General features: G+C 34.3%; 2 protein-coding genes and 2 long non-coding RNA genes across 4 annotated transcripts in view; 1 reads left to right on the forward strand and 3 right to left on the reverse strand.

Annotated features, from left to right (window-relative positions):
- LOC120127771 overlaps nucleotides 1-21,530 on the forward strand; it is a 40,011-nt gene that overhangs the window by 17,298 nt on the left and 1,183 nt on the right. The window lies entirely within an intron of this gene.
- On the reverse strand, nucleotides 232-6,850 carry LOC120127883. The gene is made up of 2 exons (XM_039145694.1): nucleotides 6,294-6,850; nucleotides 232-252 (listed from the first exon to the last, which is right to left on the reverse strand). Exon 1 carries the CDS (start codon nucleotides 6,744-6,746, stop codon nucleotides 6,303-6,305), a length of 444 nt encoding a protein of 147 aa, XP_039001625.1. The 5' UTR covers nucleotides 6,747-6,850; the 3' UTR covers nucleotides 232-252; nucleotides 6,294-6,302.
- Nucleotides 4,388-19,253, reverse strand: LOC120127885. The gene is made up of 3 exons (XR_005516578.1): nucleotides 19,240-19,253; nucleotides 10,903-10,910; nucleotides 4,388-4,523 (listed from the first exon to the last, which is right to left on the reverse strand). It is a non-coding gene; the product is annotated as an uncharacterized LOC120127885 (long non-coding RNA).
- Nucleotides 18,624-19,076, reverse strand: LOC120127886. The gene is made up of 3 exons (XR_005516579.1): nucleotides 18,958-19,076; nucleotides 18,801-18,875; nucleotides 18,624-18,702 (listed from the first exon to the last, which is right to left on the reverse strand). It is a non-coding gene; the product is annotated as an uncharacterized LOC120127886 (long non-coding RNA).

Genomic DNA, 21,530 nt, shown 5'->3' on the forward strand with positions numbered 1-21,530 from the left:
ATGAGTTATATGAATACATAATTATGTGATGAAATGATGGATTACCTGAACATGTGAATATATATAGGTCTAAGAGAAGGCATAAGATTAAGATATAAGCAATGTGACTATAAGTATATATATGCTCTAAGTGATATGACTTATAGGTATTTCTATTAATATGTTACATAATATGTTATGGATGTTAAATGAATTAAGTGATGGTATAAGAAATGATATGAAATATATATATATATATATATATATATATATGTGAAAACAAGTATATGTTATGAGATAAGACTTATGACTATAAGCTACGGGAAAGTGTTCTAGGTGTTTCGATGTATTATATGAAGTATATGATCTTATGTGAACAAGATATGATAAGTATGTTTATATGAATAAAGGTGATTGGATGAGAAATGATAAAAATTATATGAAAACATGACATATGTGACATGTAAATTATATGGAAATGATCTACATGTAAGTGAACTACGGGACTATGTGATCATATGAAAAGAAGCTATGTGATAAGTGATATGTGAAAGTGAATTACAAGTTTATGTGAATATTTGAAATGAAATAAATGATAACGCCCATGTTATGTGTCATGAGAGCTAGGGGTATAGTTGGCATGCCAAGAGTCGAGGGTCTACGCGGTTCTTAGGGACATATGTATATTCTTTGGAACCTGTGTGAAGTCTGGAAAGACACATACTTGATCCCTAGCATATGTATATGATTCTTACAGAATTCTATGTGGTCCTTATGGACATTATTATATGGCACTTCGGTGCAATTCTACGGGCACTTCGGTGCAATTCTACGGGCACTTCGGTGCAATTCTACGGGGCACTTCGGTGCATTTATACGAGCTGTGGTGACAGCATAGTGCACAACCTCTATAGACTCACATATCGATAGTTCTCACATATGTACATGGGCTAATCCAGAAAAATGAACAAATATAAGTTAGTGGTATGATAAATGCTATAGAAATGATATGATGTTGCGTGTGCATAGTGTTTGATTGAAATAGTATGTGATTATATGATAAACTGTTAATGATGAAGTATGTGTATGCATGTATTTACTGTAATTAATCTGATATGATTTTATACGATATGAAAAATGCATGAAATTGCTGTAACATGATAGAATAGAACATGCATGTATCAATATAGGTTTTAAAGTGCATTATAAGTTGTTATGCCTCACTAAGTCTTCGACTTAGCGTGTGATTGTTTCACACGTAGGTTTCGAGAAGAGTAAGGAGTGATGCGGGCAAGACATGTCAGTTTTCCTTACCAAAAGATCAGATCAGAAATATTTGACAAAGTATGTTTTTGGTTATGTATAAAGTGTTGGCATGTAATAAGTCATTAAGTACGAGCACTCTGATAAAGTCTGTATTTTGTTTTAAATAAAGTTTTAAATTTCCCGGGATTTTTCTTAAGAGTCAAGGTTTAAAAAGTCAATGTGACACTTCGGACTCGTATCCGGGTCGGATACGGGTTGGGGGTGTTACACTTTCTCTTTGATTCTCTCTTGATTCTAGTTGCTTGATGTTTCTTGTTGTTGATCAATGACTTCTAAGCTTGCTTAAATACACCTTGAATCACTTCTGAACGTTGGGGATCATTAATGAAGATAATATAGTTGTTTTAGTGTGAAATCAATTAATAAAACAATTTGGAGCGTGGGGGGAATCGGTACCCATTAAGGGGAATCAGTTCCCTAAGTGTAAAATTCAAATATTTTGACCGTTACACAGGGGGGAATCGGTACCCCCTGGGGGGAATCGGTTCCCTCCGAGCATACTGGAATTCTCGGAGCTAAACCATTCAAGGGGGAATCGGTTCCCTCTGAGCAATCTGGAATTTTTTGCTTTGAGATGTTCGAAATATTTTGTAAAATCGTTTTGAAATTATTTTAAGATTAAAACTTAATTTTACACTTGAGTAAGGATTAAAAATGACATTTGAAAGATTTAGAGTAATATTTTGATATTCGAATAATTATATCGAATATACTTAGAAAACATTTTTGGAAAATCTTAAAATTCATTTAACTTAATTTGCTATATCGAAATATCAAAATGTTTTCAACAAAGGCTATGATATGCAGATTCTATGTAACACCCTCAACCCGTAACCGACCCGGATACGAGTCCGAGATGTCACATTGATTTTTTAAAACAATATTCTTAACAAAATAATAAAACATTTGGACTTTTATAACTAAAATACGATAATATACATAGTTTATACAAAGTTTATCAAAATGCTCAGAGCATACACAACTTAACCATTTGATTACATGCCAACCTTTATTTACATAACAAAATGACATACTGATTAAGTTGCTTCTGATCTGGTAGTTGCAAGAGTGATACTGTCCCAGCTGCTTAACCTTGTTCGTCTACTTTCTCGGATCCTACGCATGAAACACTCACACACTAAGTCATTGACTTAGTGAGGCAATATAATGATAACAATGAAATATAATGAAAATGCCAAAATGAGATGGAGTGCAATGAGAATATATATTTAATCAGTGCAATATCCATAACCATGTTTGTTGCACATAGGTTTATCAAATTAACATTCATAAGTTCATATTAATAAGTTCACTAGCGCATGATACCATATCGAGAACCTAAGGTATATGAGTATAGTGAGGTTGTACACTATGCTGTCACCATAGCTCATATAAATGCACCGAAGTGAAATGTAGATTTGCACCGAAATGCCACGTAGATTTGCACTGAAGTGCCACGTAGATTTGCATTGAAGTGCCATATAAGATGTCCCTAAGGACCATGTAGAAATTCCTTAAGAATCATATACATATGTTAAGGACCAAATATGTGTCTTAAAAGATCTCATACATGTTCCAAAGAATACATATATATCCTGAAGGACCGCGTAGACCCTCTACTCTTGGCATGCCAACTATACCTATAGTTCTCATCTATATAACATGGGCTTTTCTCAATTTACATAGTATATCACATAGACATATCATCTCCTTACCTTTATCACATAACTCATATAACTTTTCATACATATTCATTTAAAACATGTTACACAATGCATATGGTATGAATTCATATCAGGTTTCATAATATGAAATGAATCATGCATCAAAGTACTAAATCTAGACTTATCACAAGTCTAGAACTGAATATATTACTATAATCATGCTATGCATATGCACTCACCTAGATCTCTTTGCTTTTCCCTCGATCGTTCTTACTTCCCAAATGTTCTGGAATTGCTTTAGGCTCATAAATACATTTTAAGGTAATTATCAGATATCTACACCTTGTAATTTGATATTAATAACTTGAACGAATTCAATAGACCAATATTCACTTTTTCCTTTAGGGGGTATCGATACACTATAGGTGTATCGGTACACAAATTAGGTTCAAAATTTTCATGTATCGATGTCTGCCAGTGTGTATCGATACACGGGTATCGATACACTGTGTAACGATTCTTCAAAATTTGGTATTAGTGTATTAGTACCTATTCATAATGTACCGATACACCTACCCAGATTAGGCTGTTTTCACCCGATATTCATCAATACTTTAGCCAAATTTTCATGTATAAAATCCTTATTATGCTATCAAACTCATCTATAACTAATTTTTATCATTCCAACACTTTATAATCTCCCATAGTTCATCCAAATTCTTAAAACTAAGAATCTTACCACATTTTCCATGTTATCCAAACTAATTCTAACTCTTATAACTTCTTATTCTCATAGATGACAAGTCAAATTCAACTTCCAAATTCATTTAAACCCTCTTATTCAAATTTTCACTTAAATGCTTAGTATATTTAATCCTCCATAACTTGTTATTCTTTAAGTTTCCAAGTCCATTTTTCCTTTGGTATGGAGGATGTTACATTCTACATTTTAATATCAAGCCGCATAACATTCTTTTGGATGAGAACTTTGTACCCAAAGTGTCAGATTTTAGTCTTGCTAAATTATATTCGACGGATGTTAGTATCGTATCGCTAACTGCAGCTCGGGGTACGATAGGGTACATTACTCCCGAGTTGGTCTACAAAAGCATCAGTGGCATCTCGTATAAGGCCGATGTTTATAGCTTTGGGATGTTGTTACTCGAAATAGTTGGGAGGAGGAAGAATATGAAGTCAGTTGTTGAAGAATCGAGTCGAATATATTTCCCATCTTGGGTTTATGATCGGTATTCTCAAGGAGAAGATGTAGAATTGGAAGGTTTTACCGATGATGAAAAGATCATCGTGAGAAAGATAGTAATAACTGCTTTTTGGTGCATACAGATGAAGCCGACCAATCGCCCTTCGATGAGGAAAGTGTTGGAGATGCTCGAAGCCGATGTCAAACTTCTTCAATTACCTCCAAAGCCATTTCAACTTCCTTTTGACATATCTAGTGAGGATCAAACAAGCAACATTCCAAGTGAAGATCAAACATCACCTTTTCTTGATTCTGCAGATGAAATTAACTTGCAATTAATGTAAGTCGTCAAACTTGATTCAATGTGTATGACGACTAAACTCTTATTAACGGTCTCATTTCTCTAATAAGAAATAACAATGATAGTAGAAGCAACAACTAGATCATATTCATTCATTTGTTGGTCTAGAAACAATATAATAATATGGAGAGAAAACAAAGATCAAATAATGGGAAGCAACGGAAAAACAGAGAGAAAACAGAGGAGAGAGGGCAATTTCAGAAGACAAAACTTCAACCTTATAACATTGATCCAAATAAATATTTTTTTATTGGTCTAAGTAATTTCAACGTAGTATATATTAGAATAATTCATTTTTAAAAAAATCACTAATTTTAATCAAAATAAAAAATATCCTAAATTATAATAAATATTTACAATCATAATTGGATCTATTAAAACCTTAAGATCACATAAGGACTATACAAGAAAATATTAAAATCTAACCAAAAAAACTTGGACAAATATAGATACAAACAGATCTGATTGCAACGGCAAACGAACCACAAAAGTGGATCAAACTACTGAAAAGTGAAATGTTACAGACAAACCACAAATCAGACTCGAGTGAGATGAAAAACTATCCATAAACGCATAACGGGTATCCAAATCCAATATGAAGATCCAAAGCAAAGAAGATCAACAATATAACAAATAAGCGACATCTTGATCAGTTGTAACGATTTCTAATCAACCCTTATATAAGGATAAATGAAAACAACGACCAAACGATTGAAAAACGTGTCATAAAGACAAAAAAAAACGTACCGTATAGATAAACTTATTGGAAATAAAAAAAAAAAATAAAAAAACAATAAATGATGACTAAGGACTAGATTGGAAAACTGTGTATATATATTATTTTAGCAGAAAAAATTTTAAAATCATATATATTATTAAGAACAATTAAGATGTTTAGAACTCACAAAAAAATCATGTGTGTATATATATATTATTTTAACGGAAAAAATCTTTAAATTATACATAAACTTTAATTTAACATATAAGATGATAATCGAGTTTTCATTTTATACAAGATTTTAATTTTATTTGTTATATCCATAAAAAATTATTTGCTATATTAAGCTTTGAATGATAATGATGTCGTCTCAGTTGCATCTTACATCCTCAAATTATGACTCTTATTCTAAATTAGTTTCTAAACTTTTAAATATTCTAATTTCATCCTTAAATTATAAATTTTATTTTAAATTAGTCCTTAAACTTTTGAATATTTCATTTTCATCCTCAAACTGTAACCTTCATTTAAAATTAATTCTCAACCTTTTTGAACATTTCAATTTCATCTCAAATTATATGTATATACTAATCGCATCATTTGTTAATAAAATCGTTAGGCCAAGTTATACAATTATATGTTTGAGAGAAAAAATTAGTTTAAATTATGCTTTAAACTTATTACATATTTGGATGACTTTGGGAATGAAATTGAAAGATTCAAAAGTTTATGGATCAATTTAGAATGAGAATCATAGTTTGGGGATGAAATTGAAATGTTCAAAGGTTTAAGGATTAATTTAGAATGAAAGTCATAGTTTAAGGATGGAATGGAATATTCAAAAGTTTAAGGATAAATTTAAAGTAGGGATCATAGTCTGGGCTTCAACACATGGTATTTTTTACGAAGCTAGAAACAAATATTAACAATCTGATAACTTAGACTTTCGCGCACACTAAATTGGAAGCATATAAACTCAAAGAAATTAGATTCCAGCAATGGTAGAAGGCTTTACACTTGAAATTAAACTTGAATGTATATTATACATACAATCTAATTGTATATAGCTGTATCATATATCTCTTGCCACAAATTAGCACTAAAGCTATTTTCTGACTGAATTTCGTAACAATTCAAAGCAAAATCATTTCCAAACTGAACCAACTCATCCATCGATATCTCTTCAAACTGATCATCCACACACCAGTTCATGTCATCGCTAGGCGACGAAGGCATCATTTCCATTTCCGACCATTCGGAGCTACCATTGCGTTCAACGTCTCCTACGATACTGCAAGAACCAAGGTTTGCCATTCGAATCTCAGCTTCGAGAGATTCCATTAAACTATTGACTTGCTCCTCGTTGTAGTACTCCTCACAATGTGATTCCTCTAACAACGACATTAAAACAGCAGCATTCATTTCGGGGATTCCGATTTCTTCCATTGCTTTGCTTCCATCGATCAATCCTGGGTTTTCCTTCAACAAGAGAGCCATGATTTGCAGTATTTTTGGTGTAGAACAACAAAAATGTAAAAAAACAAACAAAGATAAGCTAAGACTTGAGAAAATGTTTCAAACTTGGAATGGTTCAATCAATGGAAGCTATAAACCTTCGTATAGGCCAAGTAATTGTTACTTGTTGAGACCCCATGGAACGTGCGGTCATGTGGTCATCCAATAACTAAATAGATGAACAGTTGGACAAATAATATTAATAATAATTGTTTGATAATGGATGGTAGTGCTAGGCAAATACGGGACAAAGAAAGAACATAAAATTATTTTAGAAAGGGTGACGAATCAAAGTTAAGAGTAATTAATTCCCAGCGAATGAAGTTAAGTACATCTTAAGTGATGGATTCCGATTAAGTTGGGAATAGAAAAGTCACCCATTCTGTGAAGCAACAACTGTCCAGGCAGGCATCGGTTGCAGCTTACATAACGAAACAATGAGAAGATATATCTACATAAAATAAAGTACCATTGCCAACCTGGGTATATTGGGACTGCTTCTACACTTGGTTTATTTTTAGTCTTTGAATCTTCACATCAATTAAAAAAAAATTGAAATCAATATGGTGAAGTTAACTAAACAAATTTAATTATCGATGTCGAAGTACACGCACGTTTAACCCAATAAGAAATGAATGAATAATGGTGCATTATTTTTTTTTTTTGAAATATTTAATGGTGCATTATTTTGTTGAAGAGAGAGACGTTTTCTAGATGGCTAAGATGTAGCTTTGTGGAGCGTGAGCGAAGACATAAAAGACAGAGGAAACAGCAAAGATGATCTGCTAAAAAAACTGCAGCAGATATCGTAAACCATAACCCACAATTGTCGAGATTCATGACCAAGTTCGTAGACCCTTGAATAATACTACATGAAAAGAGGTGAGTTTTTGTCACATGGTGATGTTGGGTGTTGAGGTGGAAATGGACAATCATATAAACAGATTAATCATCAGCGTTGCATTGCTCCATAATATTTATCATTCAACCATCTCTTTTAGGTTAAGGGACAATGAATGTATACATGTACTGCAAAATAAGTCTAATGCATGATATTTTGCTTAAGAATCAATCTAAAACTAAATGAAAAGAAACTAAGAATTATCATCGTAATGAGTACTCATAATATAATTTGGATAAATTAATCGATTATATAAATTTGGATATCTGATATATTAATCGATTAATGTAAATTTAGATATCGCAGAGATTCATTATCAAGTGGCCCTCTAAATTAAAGTTGTTCTATTCACAACGCCATGATTTGACTCTAGAACCTTATATAAAGCATGATATCACTAAATAAAATCTAGAATAGAAGTACAAAAGTTATCTATTACAAAATACAATCAAACTAATAACTGATAAATAAAATCTAGACTAGGAACTCACTCGTAGTGGAACTCAAACCTAAAATATTAAGATTTCCAAACCATACCATTGAGCCAAGATATCGTTGGTCAATTTGTCTAATTAATCAAATAGGCAAACTATATATTTAATCATCCAACTTTTAATGTATTTTTATTTTGATCACTCAATTTTTAAAATTTTTAATTTTATCACTAAACTTTCAAACTCCGCCCTTTTATGACACTTGGCGGTTAAAATTTTGATATCATTTAAATTTGTTGATAAGTGTACACACAAAAAACCCTAAAACATTTCTTTCAGACCTAAAACATTAGAGTATTTTCTTTTAAATATGAATAATGAAAAGGTTAAGAAGGAAAAGAAAAGCATACATCTCGGTTACACACGGATCAAATGACAGATTGCAAATTGGAACAAGATAAAAGCAATACTTTGATTTGATTTTTATCCATTTTGAGGAAAAGTAAACTAAGAATAAGAAAGAGGGCTGAAACAGAAATATTTTGGTACTAATTACATCACAAACAATGATCAATAGTGGTTGAACAAGGACGAAGAAGGGAGTCAACCTTAGGGAGGAAGGCGACTAAAAGTTTAGGACGATTAAAAATAAAAGCCCAAAATGCAGTGCTTTAGTGTTGGTGATACACACTGATGGTTCGAGTTGCAAAAAAAAAGAGTGAAATTAAAAGTACAGTTATAAAATAAAAAGTTTTGAAAGTTATGTGATTGAAACAGAAAAATCGTCAGATGACTAAACAGATAGTGTCCCCTAATTAAATTTAAATGAGAGTCGTATAAAATAGTTTTTTTTTTATGAAATTGGTAACAACATTTTGTATACATTTGAAGTTTTGTTAGATAAATTGGACCTTTATAACTGGGCTTCAACACGTGGCACTTTTTTCGAGGCTTCAACAAATATTAACAATCTGATAACTTTCTTTGATTTCAGCACACACTAAATTGGAAACATATAAACTCAAAGAAATTATATTGCAGATGGTAGAAGGCTTTACACTTGAATTAAACTTGAATGTATATTATACATGCAATCTAATTGTATATAGCTGTATCATATGTCTCTTGCCACAAATTAACACTAAAGCCATTTTCTGTCTGAATTTCGTAACAATTCAAAGCAAAATCATTTCCAAACTGAACCAACTCATCCATCGATATCTCTTCAAACTGATCATCCACACACCAGTTCATATCATCGCTCAGCGACGAAGGCACCATTTCCATTTCCGACCATTCGGAGCTGCCGTTGCGTTCAATGTCTCCTTCAATACTGCAGTTTGCCATTCGAATCCCAGCTTCTAGAGATTCCATGAAACTATTGATTTGCTCCTCGTTGTAGTACTCCTCACAATGTGATTCCTCTAACAACGACATTAGAATAGAAGCATCCATTTCAGGGATTCCGATTTCTTCCATTGCATTGCTTCCATCGATCAATCCTGGGTTTTCCTTCAACAAGAGAGCCATGATTTGCAGTGCTTTGGTGTAGAAGAACAAAAATGAAAATAACAAACAAAGATAAGCTAAGACCTGAGAAAAAGTTTCAAACTTGGAATGGTTTAATCAATGGAAGCTATAAACCTTTTTATAGGCCAAATAGTTGTAACTTGTTGAGACCCCATGGAACGTGCGGTCATGTGGTTATCCATTAATTTAATAGATAACCAATTGGACAAACAATAATAATAATTGATTAATGATGAATGGTTGTGCTAGATAAAGAAATAACATAAAATTATTTAAAGAAATGGTTGCAAATCAAAGTTGGACCGATTAATTTTCACCACATTAATTTAAGCGAAGATATTCCAATGAGGTTAGGAATAGAAAAGTCACCCACTTTGTCAAGCAACAACTTTCCAGTTAGACAACATCTATATCAAAGAAACATTAAGTACCATTGCCAACTTGGGGATATTGGGGTTGTTGCTCCACTAGCGTTATCCTTAGTTTTTGCATTTTGTTTTTAAAAATAAAAAATATAAATTGATATGACATTTATTTCATATTTTTAAAAAAAAAAAGATTACGAGAGATAAAATTAACTCTATAATAAGAGAAGTGGATGGACAATGCTGTAATATTTTATTCATGAAGAAAGATTTTCCACATAGGCAAGATCTTGCTTTGTGGGGTGTGACAATAGACAAAGGAAACAGCAAGGATGATTTATTTTTAAAAAAATGTAGCAGACAATTGTACACCATAACCCACCATTGACAAGATTCATTGCTAAGTTGGTAAACCCTTGAATAATACATGAAAGAAGTGAGTTTTTGTCACATGGTCATGTTGGGTGTTGAGGAGGAAAGGGGCAAGCATATAAAACTGTATTAAGCAACACTGCATTGGCCCATATTTTTTTATTACCCAACCAACACTTGGGTGCATGTGTTGCCACCACAAAAAAATGAAGCTGAACATCTCTTTTAGGTTAAGTGACAATGAATGGAACCACACCCATGTGCTCTGATTCTTCCTTTGAAGGACAAGTGGAAATGTCGGTTAAGATTTTTCTTTTTATATAAACCAATTCAAGGTATTTCATTAGTTTAAAATTAATATTAATTAAGATTACGATCTAGTGTAGGGTAAGTCACTAAACCCACTTTGGTATCATTATGGTTTTAGTTCTGTAATTTAAAAATTATAATATATCTGACTGAAACTCGTAAATGAATTCAAAATAAGTATAAATCCAAACTTCATACTTGTCCATCATGTGAAAACATGAAAAAACCTTGGTAACTTGAAAACAACTAACTTACAAAAGGTAAAAAAGAAAGACAACTAATGATTGAAAATGGTAGCTAACTTGCGAACAGCATCATGAACAAAGTAATAGCAGCCGTAAATAGAATTCTCAATGAAACAAAACCACCTCTTTCGCCAGTTAGGGTTGAGCTAGAGAACAGCCCCCAAAGTCCACAATACGTTGTAACAAAACTTTCAAAGAAAGAATTACGATCCATTGCATACCATTTTTCTTCAGCTTCACCTGATGGCAATGCCTTGTGGTTTTTCCCTGATGGTAGGTGCAGAAAGGAATGGATCGCGAACTGGCCTTTGTCTGGAACTCTGCCTGATAAATTGTTGTGCGCCACACTAAAGACTTCCAAGAAGTTAAGCTTGACCAACTCTGATGTGATTTTTCCACTTAGATTGTTGTAAGACAAATCCATACTCTCAATTTCAGAGAGATTCGAGAACGAACCCGAAATCTGGCTTGTCAGATGATTGTGGGATAAGTTGAGTCCATGAAGGGATGACAGCTTCCCAAGACTATTGAGGAATTTCACCTGTCAGATTGTTACATGACAAATCTAATCCAGACATGTTATTCAGAATGTTTCCTTTGTAAGAAAGGACACTATTTTTAGTGACAAAGTCTATCTTACACCCTTATTTGGCATCTATCTCAGAACTATTCCAGAAATTGCTAAAGTCAAAAAGTTCTTGAAGGAGATTGTGAACATCCACCGTTCTAGACTCATCAGAAAATGTGAATTCTTCAAAGAAATAATTTGAATCACTTCCAAATGGTAAATCCCTCAAGCAGCTTGGTATTGGACCAGAAAAGGAGTTGTTGGAAAGATCCAATATGCTTATGTCTGTTAAATTGACACAGTTGTCTTGTAATCAAGCCATCGAAAAGATTATTTCCTAACAAAAGAATTTGTAAGTGAAGAAGTTGACCAAGCTGGGAAGGAATGTTTCCAGACAATCTATTATCTCCAAGGTTTAACAAGAAAACAGGTGAATAACCTTGAAAATTCTCGACCAAGCAAGACGGTATTGGTCCCGAGAGCAAGTTATGAGAAATATCAATGACTTGCGCTTCATAGAATCCTTCACATGGAATTTGGCCTTCAAAAGAATTGTTCTGCAATAGAAGGAACTTAGCATCTATTCCATTAGGAATCTCACCAGCCATGTTGTTGCTAACATCTTAGAGTTTCTTGGAACTATAGAATTCCTTCTTTGTTAACAGACTTCCGGTGAACTTATTGTTCCCCAGTCTCAACACTTGTACTCCACTCAAGCTAAAGTGAGTGGAAAAAAATTCACCATTAAATTGTCGTTGTTTAACATCAACCAACTAGATCAATGCAATTTTCTACCAATTCCTGTAGAACTTCCCCTGATAAATTATTGAAGGATAAATCCAACAATGACAACTTCCTCATGACACCAACCGAGGATGGGAGATCGCCCTCGAACAAGTTACAGGATAAATTAAGATACTGTAAATTTGGAAGAAAGAGTCCAAGATCCATTGGAAGATGCCCTTCAATACGATTGTGTGATACATCCGTATAAACCATACCACTCATAGGATTCTCCGGAAGAGGGTCGAGATTCCGGATAAACGAATTATTCCAAAGGTTCAGAAACTTTAGATCAGTGTTATTTTCAGGCAACAAGAAAGGCAAGGCTCCGCTCAACCTATTGTGCGAGATATCAACCCATATTAACCGATGCTGGTTTAGCAAAAACCGAGGAGCATTCTTCATGTTACAATTCGAAAGCTGCAATGCCTTTTAGTTGAAACAACGGAATCCCAACTTGTTCATCATTATCAATCTGTAGTTTGTTTTCTCTGCTCCCAAGTACTATTACCTCCAGCTTGGAGTGATTGAATATCGAGCAAAAAGGGAACGAACCTTCAAATCATTACTGCTAATATCCATGAACTGAAGAAACGTTTGGCTTGGTATTGAATATGGGCTAATGGAGCCGCTGAAGAGGTTATGATGCAGATCAAGAATCTTAAGAGATGTCAAATTGCTTAGACAAGGAGGAAGAGTTCCTTCAAAACTATTATGAAAAATATCTAACGCTTGAAGTCTCCTCAATTCACACAACCCTGGCAGAAGGAGAAATTAAAATTGTTTCCATCATTTACAAGAAAAAACAATAATTTCAGCTCAACTTAGTTATACGATTACCTGGGACGGCAAAGAGCCATTGAAATCATTATTTGCCAAATACAGAGCTTTAAGATAGTATAGCTTCCCAATATTTTGAGGAGTACCCCCTTCCATTAAATTATAGCGTAAATACCTCCAATCTTCCCAATGTTATCAAATCTACGGACAAAACAAAGATAATGCAAGCTTCATAAGATAATGTAAGCAAAGATAGTAAAATCTGAGTAAAAATCCTATTCATAAATTAATTAAAAAATAGAAGGAATTTGCATGTTTACCTACCTTGATTCGACAGAGTGCCTCGCATAAAATTGTCGGAAAGGTCAAGAGACTTAAGCGACGGAAGTGATCCCATAAATTGTTGAAAATCAAAGTGCACCGAAAGCATGGTGCAAAGTCAAAATTGGTGCACCTAATGCACGAAAAAAAAGGTGCATAAATTGTCAAAATACACGGCAATTAGGTGAGCTGAAATTGTTGAAATGAGTAATGGTAAAATCTCAATTTTAGTCATTGTACTTTAGGGTATTTATAAGATTAGTCCTTAAGCTTCAACTATAAATACCCTAGCTCATTTAGCTTCAAAATCATCCCAAAGCATTCTAGTTTTCTTCCAATACTAGAGAATTTAGAGAGTTTATTAAGAGTTATTTTCTCATTTTTATCAAGAGAGAATTATCATTGTTTTCTCCTTGTTAGATTGAGAGAGGTTGTAATTCCTATTTTCTCATAGTGAATTTCTTCTACCGTTGCCCGTGGTTTTTATCCTATATTATTTAGGAGTTTTCCACGTAAATTTTGTGTCTCTTTTATCTTCATTTTTTATTTTTTCAAATTATTAGTTGCGATTTTGCTCTATTCGATAGCCTTCTTCCGCAACAATTAGTATCAAAGCCAGATTTGAGTGTGTAATATCTGCTTATTGTCTTTGTGGTTGCCACCACAAGGTGGATCCTCCAACATAAGAAAGTAAGATGGTATTACTCATTATTTGAAGGTTTCAGAGAACTATTCGCGATAGTGAAATAGTGGGAGCTATCTGTAATAGAAGTTATGACAACGAAATTTGATATTGAAAAATTCAATAGGAGAAATTTGTCATTGAGAAAATTGAAGATGAAGGCTATCTTGAGGAAAGACGGTTGTCTAGCAACTATCAGTGAAAGGCCGATAGATTTCACAGATGACAACAAATGGGTTGAAATGGACGGGAATGCTATGACAAACTTTCATCTAGCATTACCAGATGAAGTATTGTCAAGCATCGAGGAGAAGAAGACAGCTAAGGAGATATGAGATCATCTCACCAAACTGTACGAAGCCACATCACTGCACAATAAAATTTTCCTTAAGAGAAAATTGTACACTCTCCGTATGCCAGAATCTACTTCAGTGATGGAGCACTTAAATACACTGAACACTTTATTTTCTCAGCTTACATCCTTAAGCTGTAAAATAGGAGAACAAGAACGTGTTGAACTTCTACTTCAAAGTCTACCGGATTTGTATGATCAACTCATCATCAACTTGACAAATAGTAATGTCACCAGTCTAGTCTTCGATGACGTTGCAACTATTGTTCTACAAGAAAAAAATCGGCGCAAGAACAAAGAAGACATACAAGTAAATCTGGAACAAGCAGAAGCGTTGACAACGATGAGAGGGAGATCAACAGAACGTGGCCAAAGCAGTAGACACAAACATGGTAGATCGAAGTCGATGAGCAAGAAGAATTTAAAGTGTTATAACTGTAGAAAGAAGGGTCACTTGAAGAAGGATTGTTGGAGTCTAAATAAAAACTTCAATCCACAAGGCAATACCACAAACACTTCAGATGATGGAGATGCTCTATGCTGTGAAGCGTCAACCACCATGGAAGGTAGAAAAAGATTTACAGATATATGGCTCATTGATTCGGGAGCAACATATCACATGACCTCAAGAAGAGAATGGTTCCATCATTATGAACCTGTCTCAGGAGGATCTGTGTATAGTTGCAATGATCATGCCTTAGATATCGTTGGCGTGGGAACCATCAAATTGAAGATGTATAATGGAACAATTAAAGTTGTTCGAGATGTGCGGCACGTGAAAGGCCTGAAGAAAAATTTATTATCCTACGGATTGTTGGATAATAATGCAAGCAAGATTGAAACACAAAAAGGAATCATGAAGGTGTTCCGTGGAGCGCTTATGGTGTTGGAAGGCGAAAAGATAGCAACAAACTTGTACATGCTGAAGGGAGAAACTTTGCTAGAAGCAGAAGCCTCTGTTGCCTCATGTAGTTCAGATTCTGTAATGCTATGGCATCAGAAACTTGGACACATGTCAGAACAAGGGATGGAAGTCTTTGTGGAGAAAAAGTTACTTCCAGACTTAACAAAGGTATCACTTACTTTGTGTGAGCATTGCATAACAAGTAAGCAGCATCGGTTGAAATTCAACACATCAAATTCTAGAGGCAAAAGTGTTCTGGAATTGGTTCACTCTGACGTATGGCAAGCACCAGTTACATCCCTAGGCGAAGCAAAATATTTTGTCTCATTTATTGATGACTACTCCAGGAGATGTTGGGTGTACCCTAATAAGAAGAACTCATATGTGTTTTCCACTTTCAAAAACTTCAAAGCACGGGTGAAACTTGATTCTGGAAATAAGATCAAGTGTTTCAGAACAGTTAATGGAGGAGAATACACAAGTGAAGAATTTGATGATTTTTTCAGGAAAGAAGGCATCAAAAGACAGTTCACATTGGCGAACACTCCTCGACAAAATAGAGTGGCAGAGCTGATGAACAAAACCTTGTTAGAAAGAACAAGAGCAATGTTGAGGGATGCAGGCCTAGAAAAATCATTCTGGGCAAAAGCAGTCAATACCGCCTATTATTTGGTGAATCGAGCTCCATCAACTGCAATAGAGTCGAAGACACCAATGGAGATGTGGACTGGTAAACCAGTTGATTATTCAAACCTCCATGTATTTAGAAGAATTGTGTACGTGATATACAACTACCAAGAAATTTCAAAGTTGGATCCAAAATCCAGAAAATGCAAATTCTTGGGGTATTGTGATGGAGTAAAGGGGTATCGTTTGTGGGATCTCACTGCCTACAAAGTGATCATCAGTAGGGATGTTATCTTTGCAGAGGATAAACTACAAAGAAAAGAAGACGATGATAGCGCTGAAAAGCCAGAGACTACACATATATATGTGGAAAATGAGGTTGAAGAAGGAGATTCTTCTGAAGCAGAACCAACACATGATAAACAAGAACCAGAGAGTTCTGAAGCTCCAACAACTAGTCAATCAGATCGTGTGAGAAGACGTCTCAATTGCCACTCAGACTATGTTATAGAAGGAAATATTACATATTGTCTTTTAACAGAGGACAGTGAGCCATCAACATTCCAAGAGGCAATAAACAACTCAGATGATTCACTATGGATGATGGCGATGCAAGAATAAATTGAAGCCCTTCATAAAAATAATACATGGGACCTTGTGCCACTACCACAAGGAAGGAAGTTAATTGGTAACAAATGGGTTTTCAAAATCAAGCGAAATGGTGACGATCAAGTGGAGCGGTATTGTGCAAGACTGGTGGTCAAAGGATATGCTCAAAAAGAAGGTATTGATTTCAATGAAATCTTTTCTCATGTGGTTTGACTAACAACAGTTCGAGTAGTTTTGGCAATGTGTGCTATATTGAACTTACATCTAAAGTAGCTAGATGTTAAAAAACTTTTCTTCACAGAAATCTTGAAGAAGAAATTTACATGCTCCAGCCTGAAGGTTTTGAAGAAAAAAAAAAGAAGAACTTTGGTTTGCAGGTTGAACAATTCTCTGTACGGTCTAAAGCAGGCGCCGAGGTGTTGGTATAAGAGATTTGATTCATTCATTATGTGCCTTGGATACAACAGACTTAATTCAGACCCTTGTGCTTATTTCAAGAGGTCTGGTGATAACGATTTTGTTATATTGTTGTTGTATGTGGATGACATGTTGGTTGCAGGACCCAACAAAGATCATATTGAATAATTGAAGGCACAAATGGCTAGGGATCAACAAACAAGATTCTAGGGTGCAAATTCACCGAGACAGAAGTAATAGGAAGATTTGGCTTTCACAAAAGAATTACTTGAAGAAAATCTTGTCACGATTCAACATGCAAGATTGTAAGCCAATTTCTACCCCTCTTCCTATTAACTTCAAATTATCCTCCAGTATGAGTCCTAGCAGTGAAGAATAGAGGATGGAGATGTCTCGAGTGCCGTATGCATCGGCAGTGGGAAGTTTAATGTTCGCTATGATATGCACAAGACCAGACATTGCACAAGTAGTGGGAGTGGTTAGTCGGTACATGGAAAATCCAAGCAAAAAGCATTGGAATACAGTAAAAAGGATTTTGAGATACATCAAAGGGACCTCAAATGTTGCATTATGTTACAGAGGATCAAACTTACTTATCAATGGGTATGTCGATTCTAACTATGCAGGGGATTTGGATAAAAGTAAATCTACTACAGGATATGTGGTTCAAAGTTGCTGGTGGAGCTGTAAGCTGGGTTTCAAAATTGCAGTCAGGTTTGGCTCCATCCACAACAGAGGCAGAATATGTAGCAGCTACACAAGCTAGTAAAGAAGCAATTTGGTTAAAGATGCTATTGGAGGAGCTTGAGCACAATCAAAAGTATGTCTCTCTGTTTTGTGACAGTCAAATCGCCTTACATCTAGCAAGGAATCCAACATTTCATTCAAGGACAAAGCACATACGAGTTCAATATCATTTCATTCGTGAAAAGGTGGAAGAAGGGATGGTAGATATGTAGAAGATCCATACCAAAGACAACATAGCAGATTTCATGACGAAGGCAATCAATGCTGATAAATTTACCTGGTGTCGATCATCTTGTGGCCTGTCAGAAACGTAAAAAACATGATGGTACAAGGTAGAAAGAATGATGTGAATATATGATTGTTCCAATCAAATCTTCAAGTGGGAGATTGTTGAAAATCAAAGTGCACCGAAAGCATGGTGCAAAGTTAAAATTGGTGCACCTAATGCACCGGAAAAAAAGGGTGCATAAATTGTCAAAATACACGGCAATTAGGTGAGTTGAAATTGTTGAAATGAGTAATGGTAAAATCTCAAATTTAGTCATTGTACTTTAGGGTATTTATAAGATTAGTCCTTAAGCTTCAACTATAAATACCCTAGCTCATTTAGCTTCAAAACCATCCCAAAGCATTCTAACTTTCTTCCAATACTAGAGAATTTAGAGAGTTTCTTGAGAGTTATTTTTCTCCTTTTTATCAAGAGATAATTATCATTGTTTTCTCCTTGTTAGATTGAGAGATGTTGTAATTCCTATTTTCTCATAGTGAATTTCTTCTACCGTTGCCCGTGGTTTTTTACCCTATATTATTTAGGGGTTTTCCACGAAAGTTTTGTGTCTCTTTTATCTTCATTTTTTATTTTCTCAAATTATCAGTTGCGATTTTGCTCTATCTGATAGCCGTCTTCCGCAACAGAAACCTCATAATATTAGTTCTGGTGAAGGAGTTATCATGCAGAATTACGTTCCTGAGCTTTTAGAAATTCGCAGAATCTGGATAATTATCACAAAACAATGAGTGTGAATCATCATATATATCGAACAGATACTGAAATAATTGGGTAATTTAAAGGTATGAAATTGTCTCATACCCAACTTTATTGAAGAATCTTGTAGTGTATTCCAACTTAAATCTAATGTCTCTAAGTTTTCAAAAGCAGATAGTTCTGCATTGTGGAAGAGAAAGAAAACAATTATTGTTGTAATCCTATATACATATATATATTGATTAAACTCCTACATGTATACCTCGGGCAGGGAAGGATCCGTTGAAGGAATTGCCACTAAGATTCAAATTCTTAAGCGATTTGAGTTTCCTTAAAGAGTGCAAATGGCTGCTTGTTAGAATGTTATAAGAAATATCCAACGTCTCCAGATGTTGTAGCCTCGACCAACCTTTACACCCAATAAATAAGATATTATGAACCAAAAATTTAAGGATAACGTTGGAAGCATGCATAGGGATGGGTTGAGTTTTTGGCAAACCAAAAACCGACCTGAGCATATTCGATATGAATGTAATGAACATACCTTGGTTTTCTTTCCACGTCATACAATTGTAAGCTAAAATGAGAGTTTTTAGATGTTTAATCGACTGAAATAAACTGTCTTATATTAAGGAGGGAGAGCCTGTGAAGCCATCCGGTGGTGGAGTTGCAGCTAACTCTCTCCCAACCACAGCAATCGCTCCCTGGGTCATCGACCCATGAAGGCAGTACAACTTGCTCTTCACCATTCATCACTTGTATCTTCAGAAACGACTTAAGTTCTAACAGCCCTATCCTCTCTTCTTCAGAACATGCTCTTTGCGCATCAGCTTGAGTGAACAGGATGACCAAATTCACCAGAAATATCAACTTTAGAGAATGCATCTCATTCATTTCATAAACTAAACAAAACTTCGAGGTGATCATTTACATTTAGTTGCCGGTGATGGCCTTTTATATTGTCATGTATAGCTCTTAGCTTGAGCAAGGCCGAACTAGAAATTTATTAAAACGGGGTTAAAGTATTTTATATCTTTCATAAATACACTTTTTCTAATTGAAGAGAGCTTGGTAGATTTTTTTCCGATAATTTTAAATCCTTTCAATTTTAATAAAAAAAATTTATATTGACATTTAATGTTGATATCAAATATAGGATCATTATAACTATTTATAAGTAGACATATATAGTTAGTATAATCAGTTAATAATAATTTTTAGTTCTTCTAAGTCACATAAAATTGTCAAAGATCATATTAAGGGATAACGATTTTTCGAAGAGTACTATTAAACGATTGACATCCCTGTAAAAATATTCTGAAATTTTAGTTACAAAGTAACTCTTCGTAAACCCTAAGATGGGAGGTTTGTCCCTCCAACTATATGACATTGTTTTGTTGAGTCCCTCGACTATTAAAAATTATAAAATGGTTTCTCGACTATAGGACGTTGTTTTGTTTTGTTTAGATCCTATGTTCCAAACTCATTCTTTTCTATTAAAAAAATTGATGATCTTCTGAGCTAGACTTTTAACTGTTGACTTAGATATGATAAAATATGATCCTAGAACTGTTTGAGCTGTATTTTATGGATTAACTCTCCATTTACATTATGTTGTCGAGACAGTGCTTGAACCATTATTATCGTCAAGTCAGTGCTTGAAAGCAACAACGATACTAGTAGATATCATTAAAATATATCATATCTCAATCAGCAGATTAATGTCCAGCTCAGACGGTCGTCAATTTTTACAATAGAAAATGACGAGTTTGGAACATATGAATAGTTGAATGATTATTTTGTAACTTTTAATAGTTGGGGGACTCAACAAAACAACACTCAATAGTCTGGGACCATTTTGTAACATTTAATAATCAGGAGACTCCACAAAGAAACACCATATTAGTAAAGTGACCATTTGTATACTTTACCCTTGTTTTCCCCGCTATTTTTGAGAGTTCCTTTTGGTGCATGTTAAGTTAAAAGTCTAAGTCCATGTATTCCTCTTGAAATTTCAAACTTGTCCTACCAAAGTCAAGCTTTAACTGTTGGGAGCGATGTTTAATGGGAATATGGATTATAGATCACAGTGGGGGAATATTTGTATTTATAACTTTTTATTTAGGAAAGGGAAAACAGAATGTTAATCCTAATGAATATTGAGCACACAATTTAGAAGAGTTGAGAAGTATCAACGGAGAACTTTAAATTCCATATTGTAGGGACTTTTAGCTCCTCTATTATCATTTATTAATACATTCTCCTATATTTTATTTAAAATTAGTTTAGTTTCAACAAATGAACATCAATGCGATGACCTGAAAGACTTGGGTAGATCACATCTCCATTTGACAAAGTCGTATTGATATTTCTTAATAAAACAAAAAATAGAGTGTGAAATGTAAATTAGTTTAGAATAAGTAGCGCAATTCCTGCTCCAATTTTCCACAAATTATCACCTATAGGACGGTTTTGGAGGCTTGGACACTTCACATTCACATTTGCTTACCAGACAAAGAAATGTATTAGGACTTTGACTTTGAATTTTCAAATATATGTGGACCAGCTTTATTATACATCCCCATGGTAGCCTTCACTAGTTCAGTTCATTCATTCTTCTTCTGATCTTACCAGATTTCAGCATGCCAAAATCAACACCACAACCTCCAGTGTTTGGCCTCATGGCCGCCATCGCTTTATTTCTAATCCCGGAAGCTTGCATCGCTCGAGTTGCAAACAGCGATTGCTGTTCTTCGATATGTGGAGACGTTGAAATCAGAAACCCTTTTCGGTTAACAACGCAACCTTCCATGTGCGGTGATCATAGGTTTGAAC

Source organism: Hibiscus syriacus, unplaced genomic scaffold (genome assembly GCF_006381635.1).
Source record: "Hibiscus syriacus cultivar Baekdansim isolate YM2019G1 unplaced genomic scaffold, ASM638163v2 tig00110472_pilon, whole genome shotgun sequence".
Lineage (NCBI taxonomy): Eukaryota > Viridiplantae > Streptophyta > Magnoliopsida > Malvales > Malvaceae > Hibiscus > Hibiscus syriacus.

Coding starts and splice junctions, on each gene's coding strand:
- LOC120127883 (XM_039145694.1), bottom strand. CDS start 6,746: ATGGCTCTCTTGTTGAAGGAAAACCCAGGATTGATCGATGGAAGCAAA.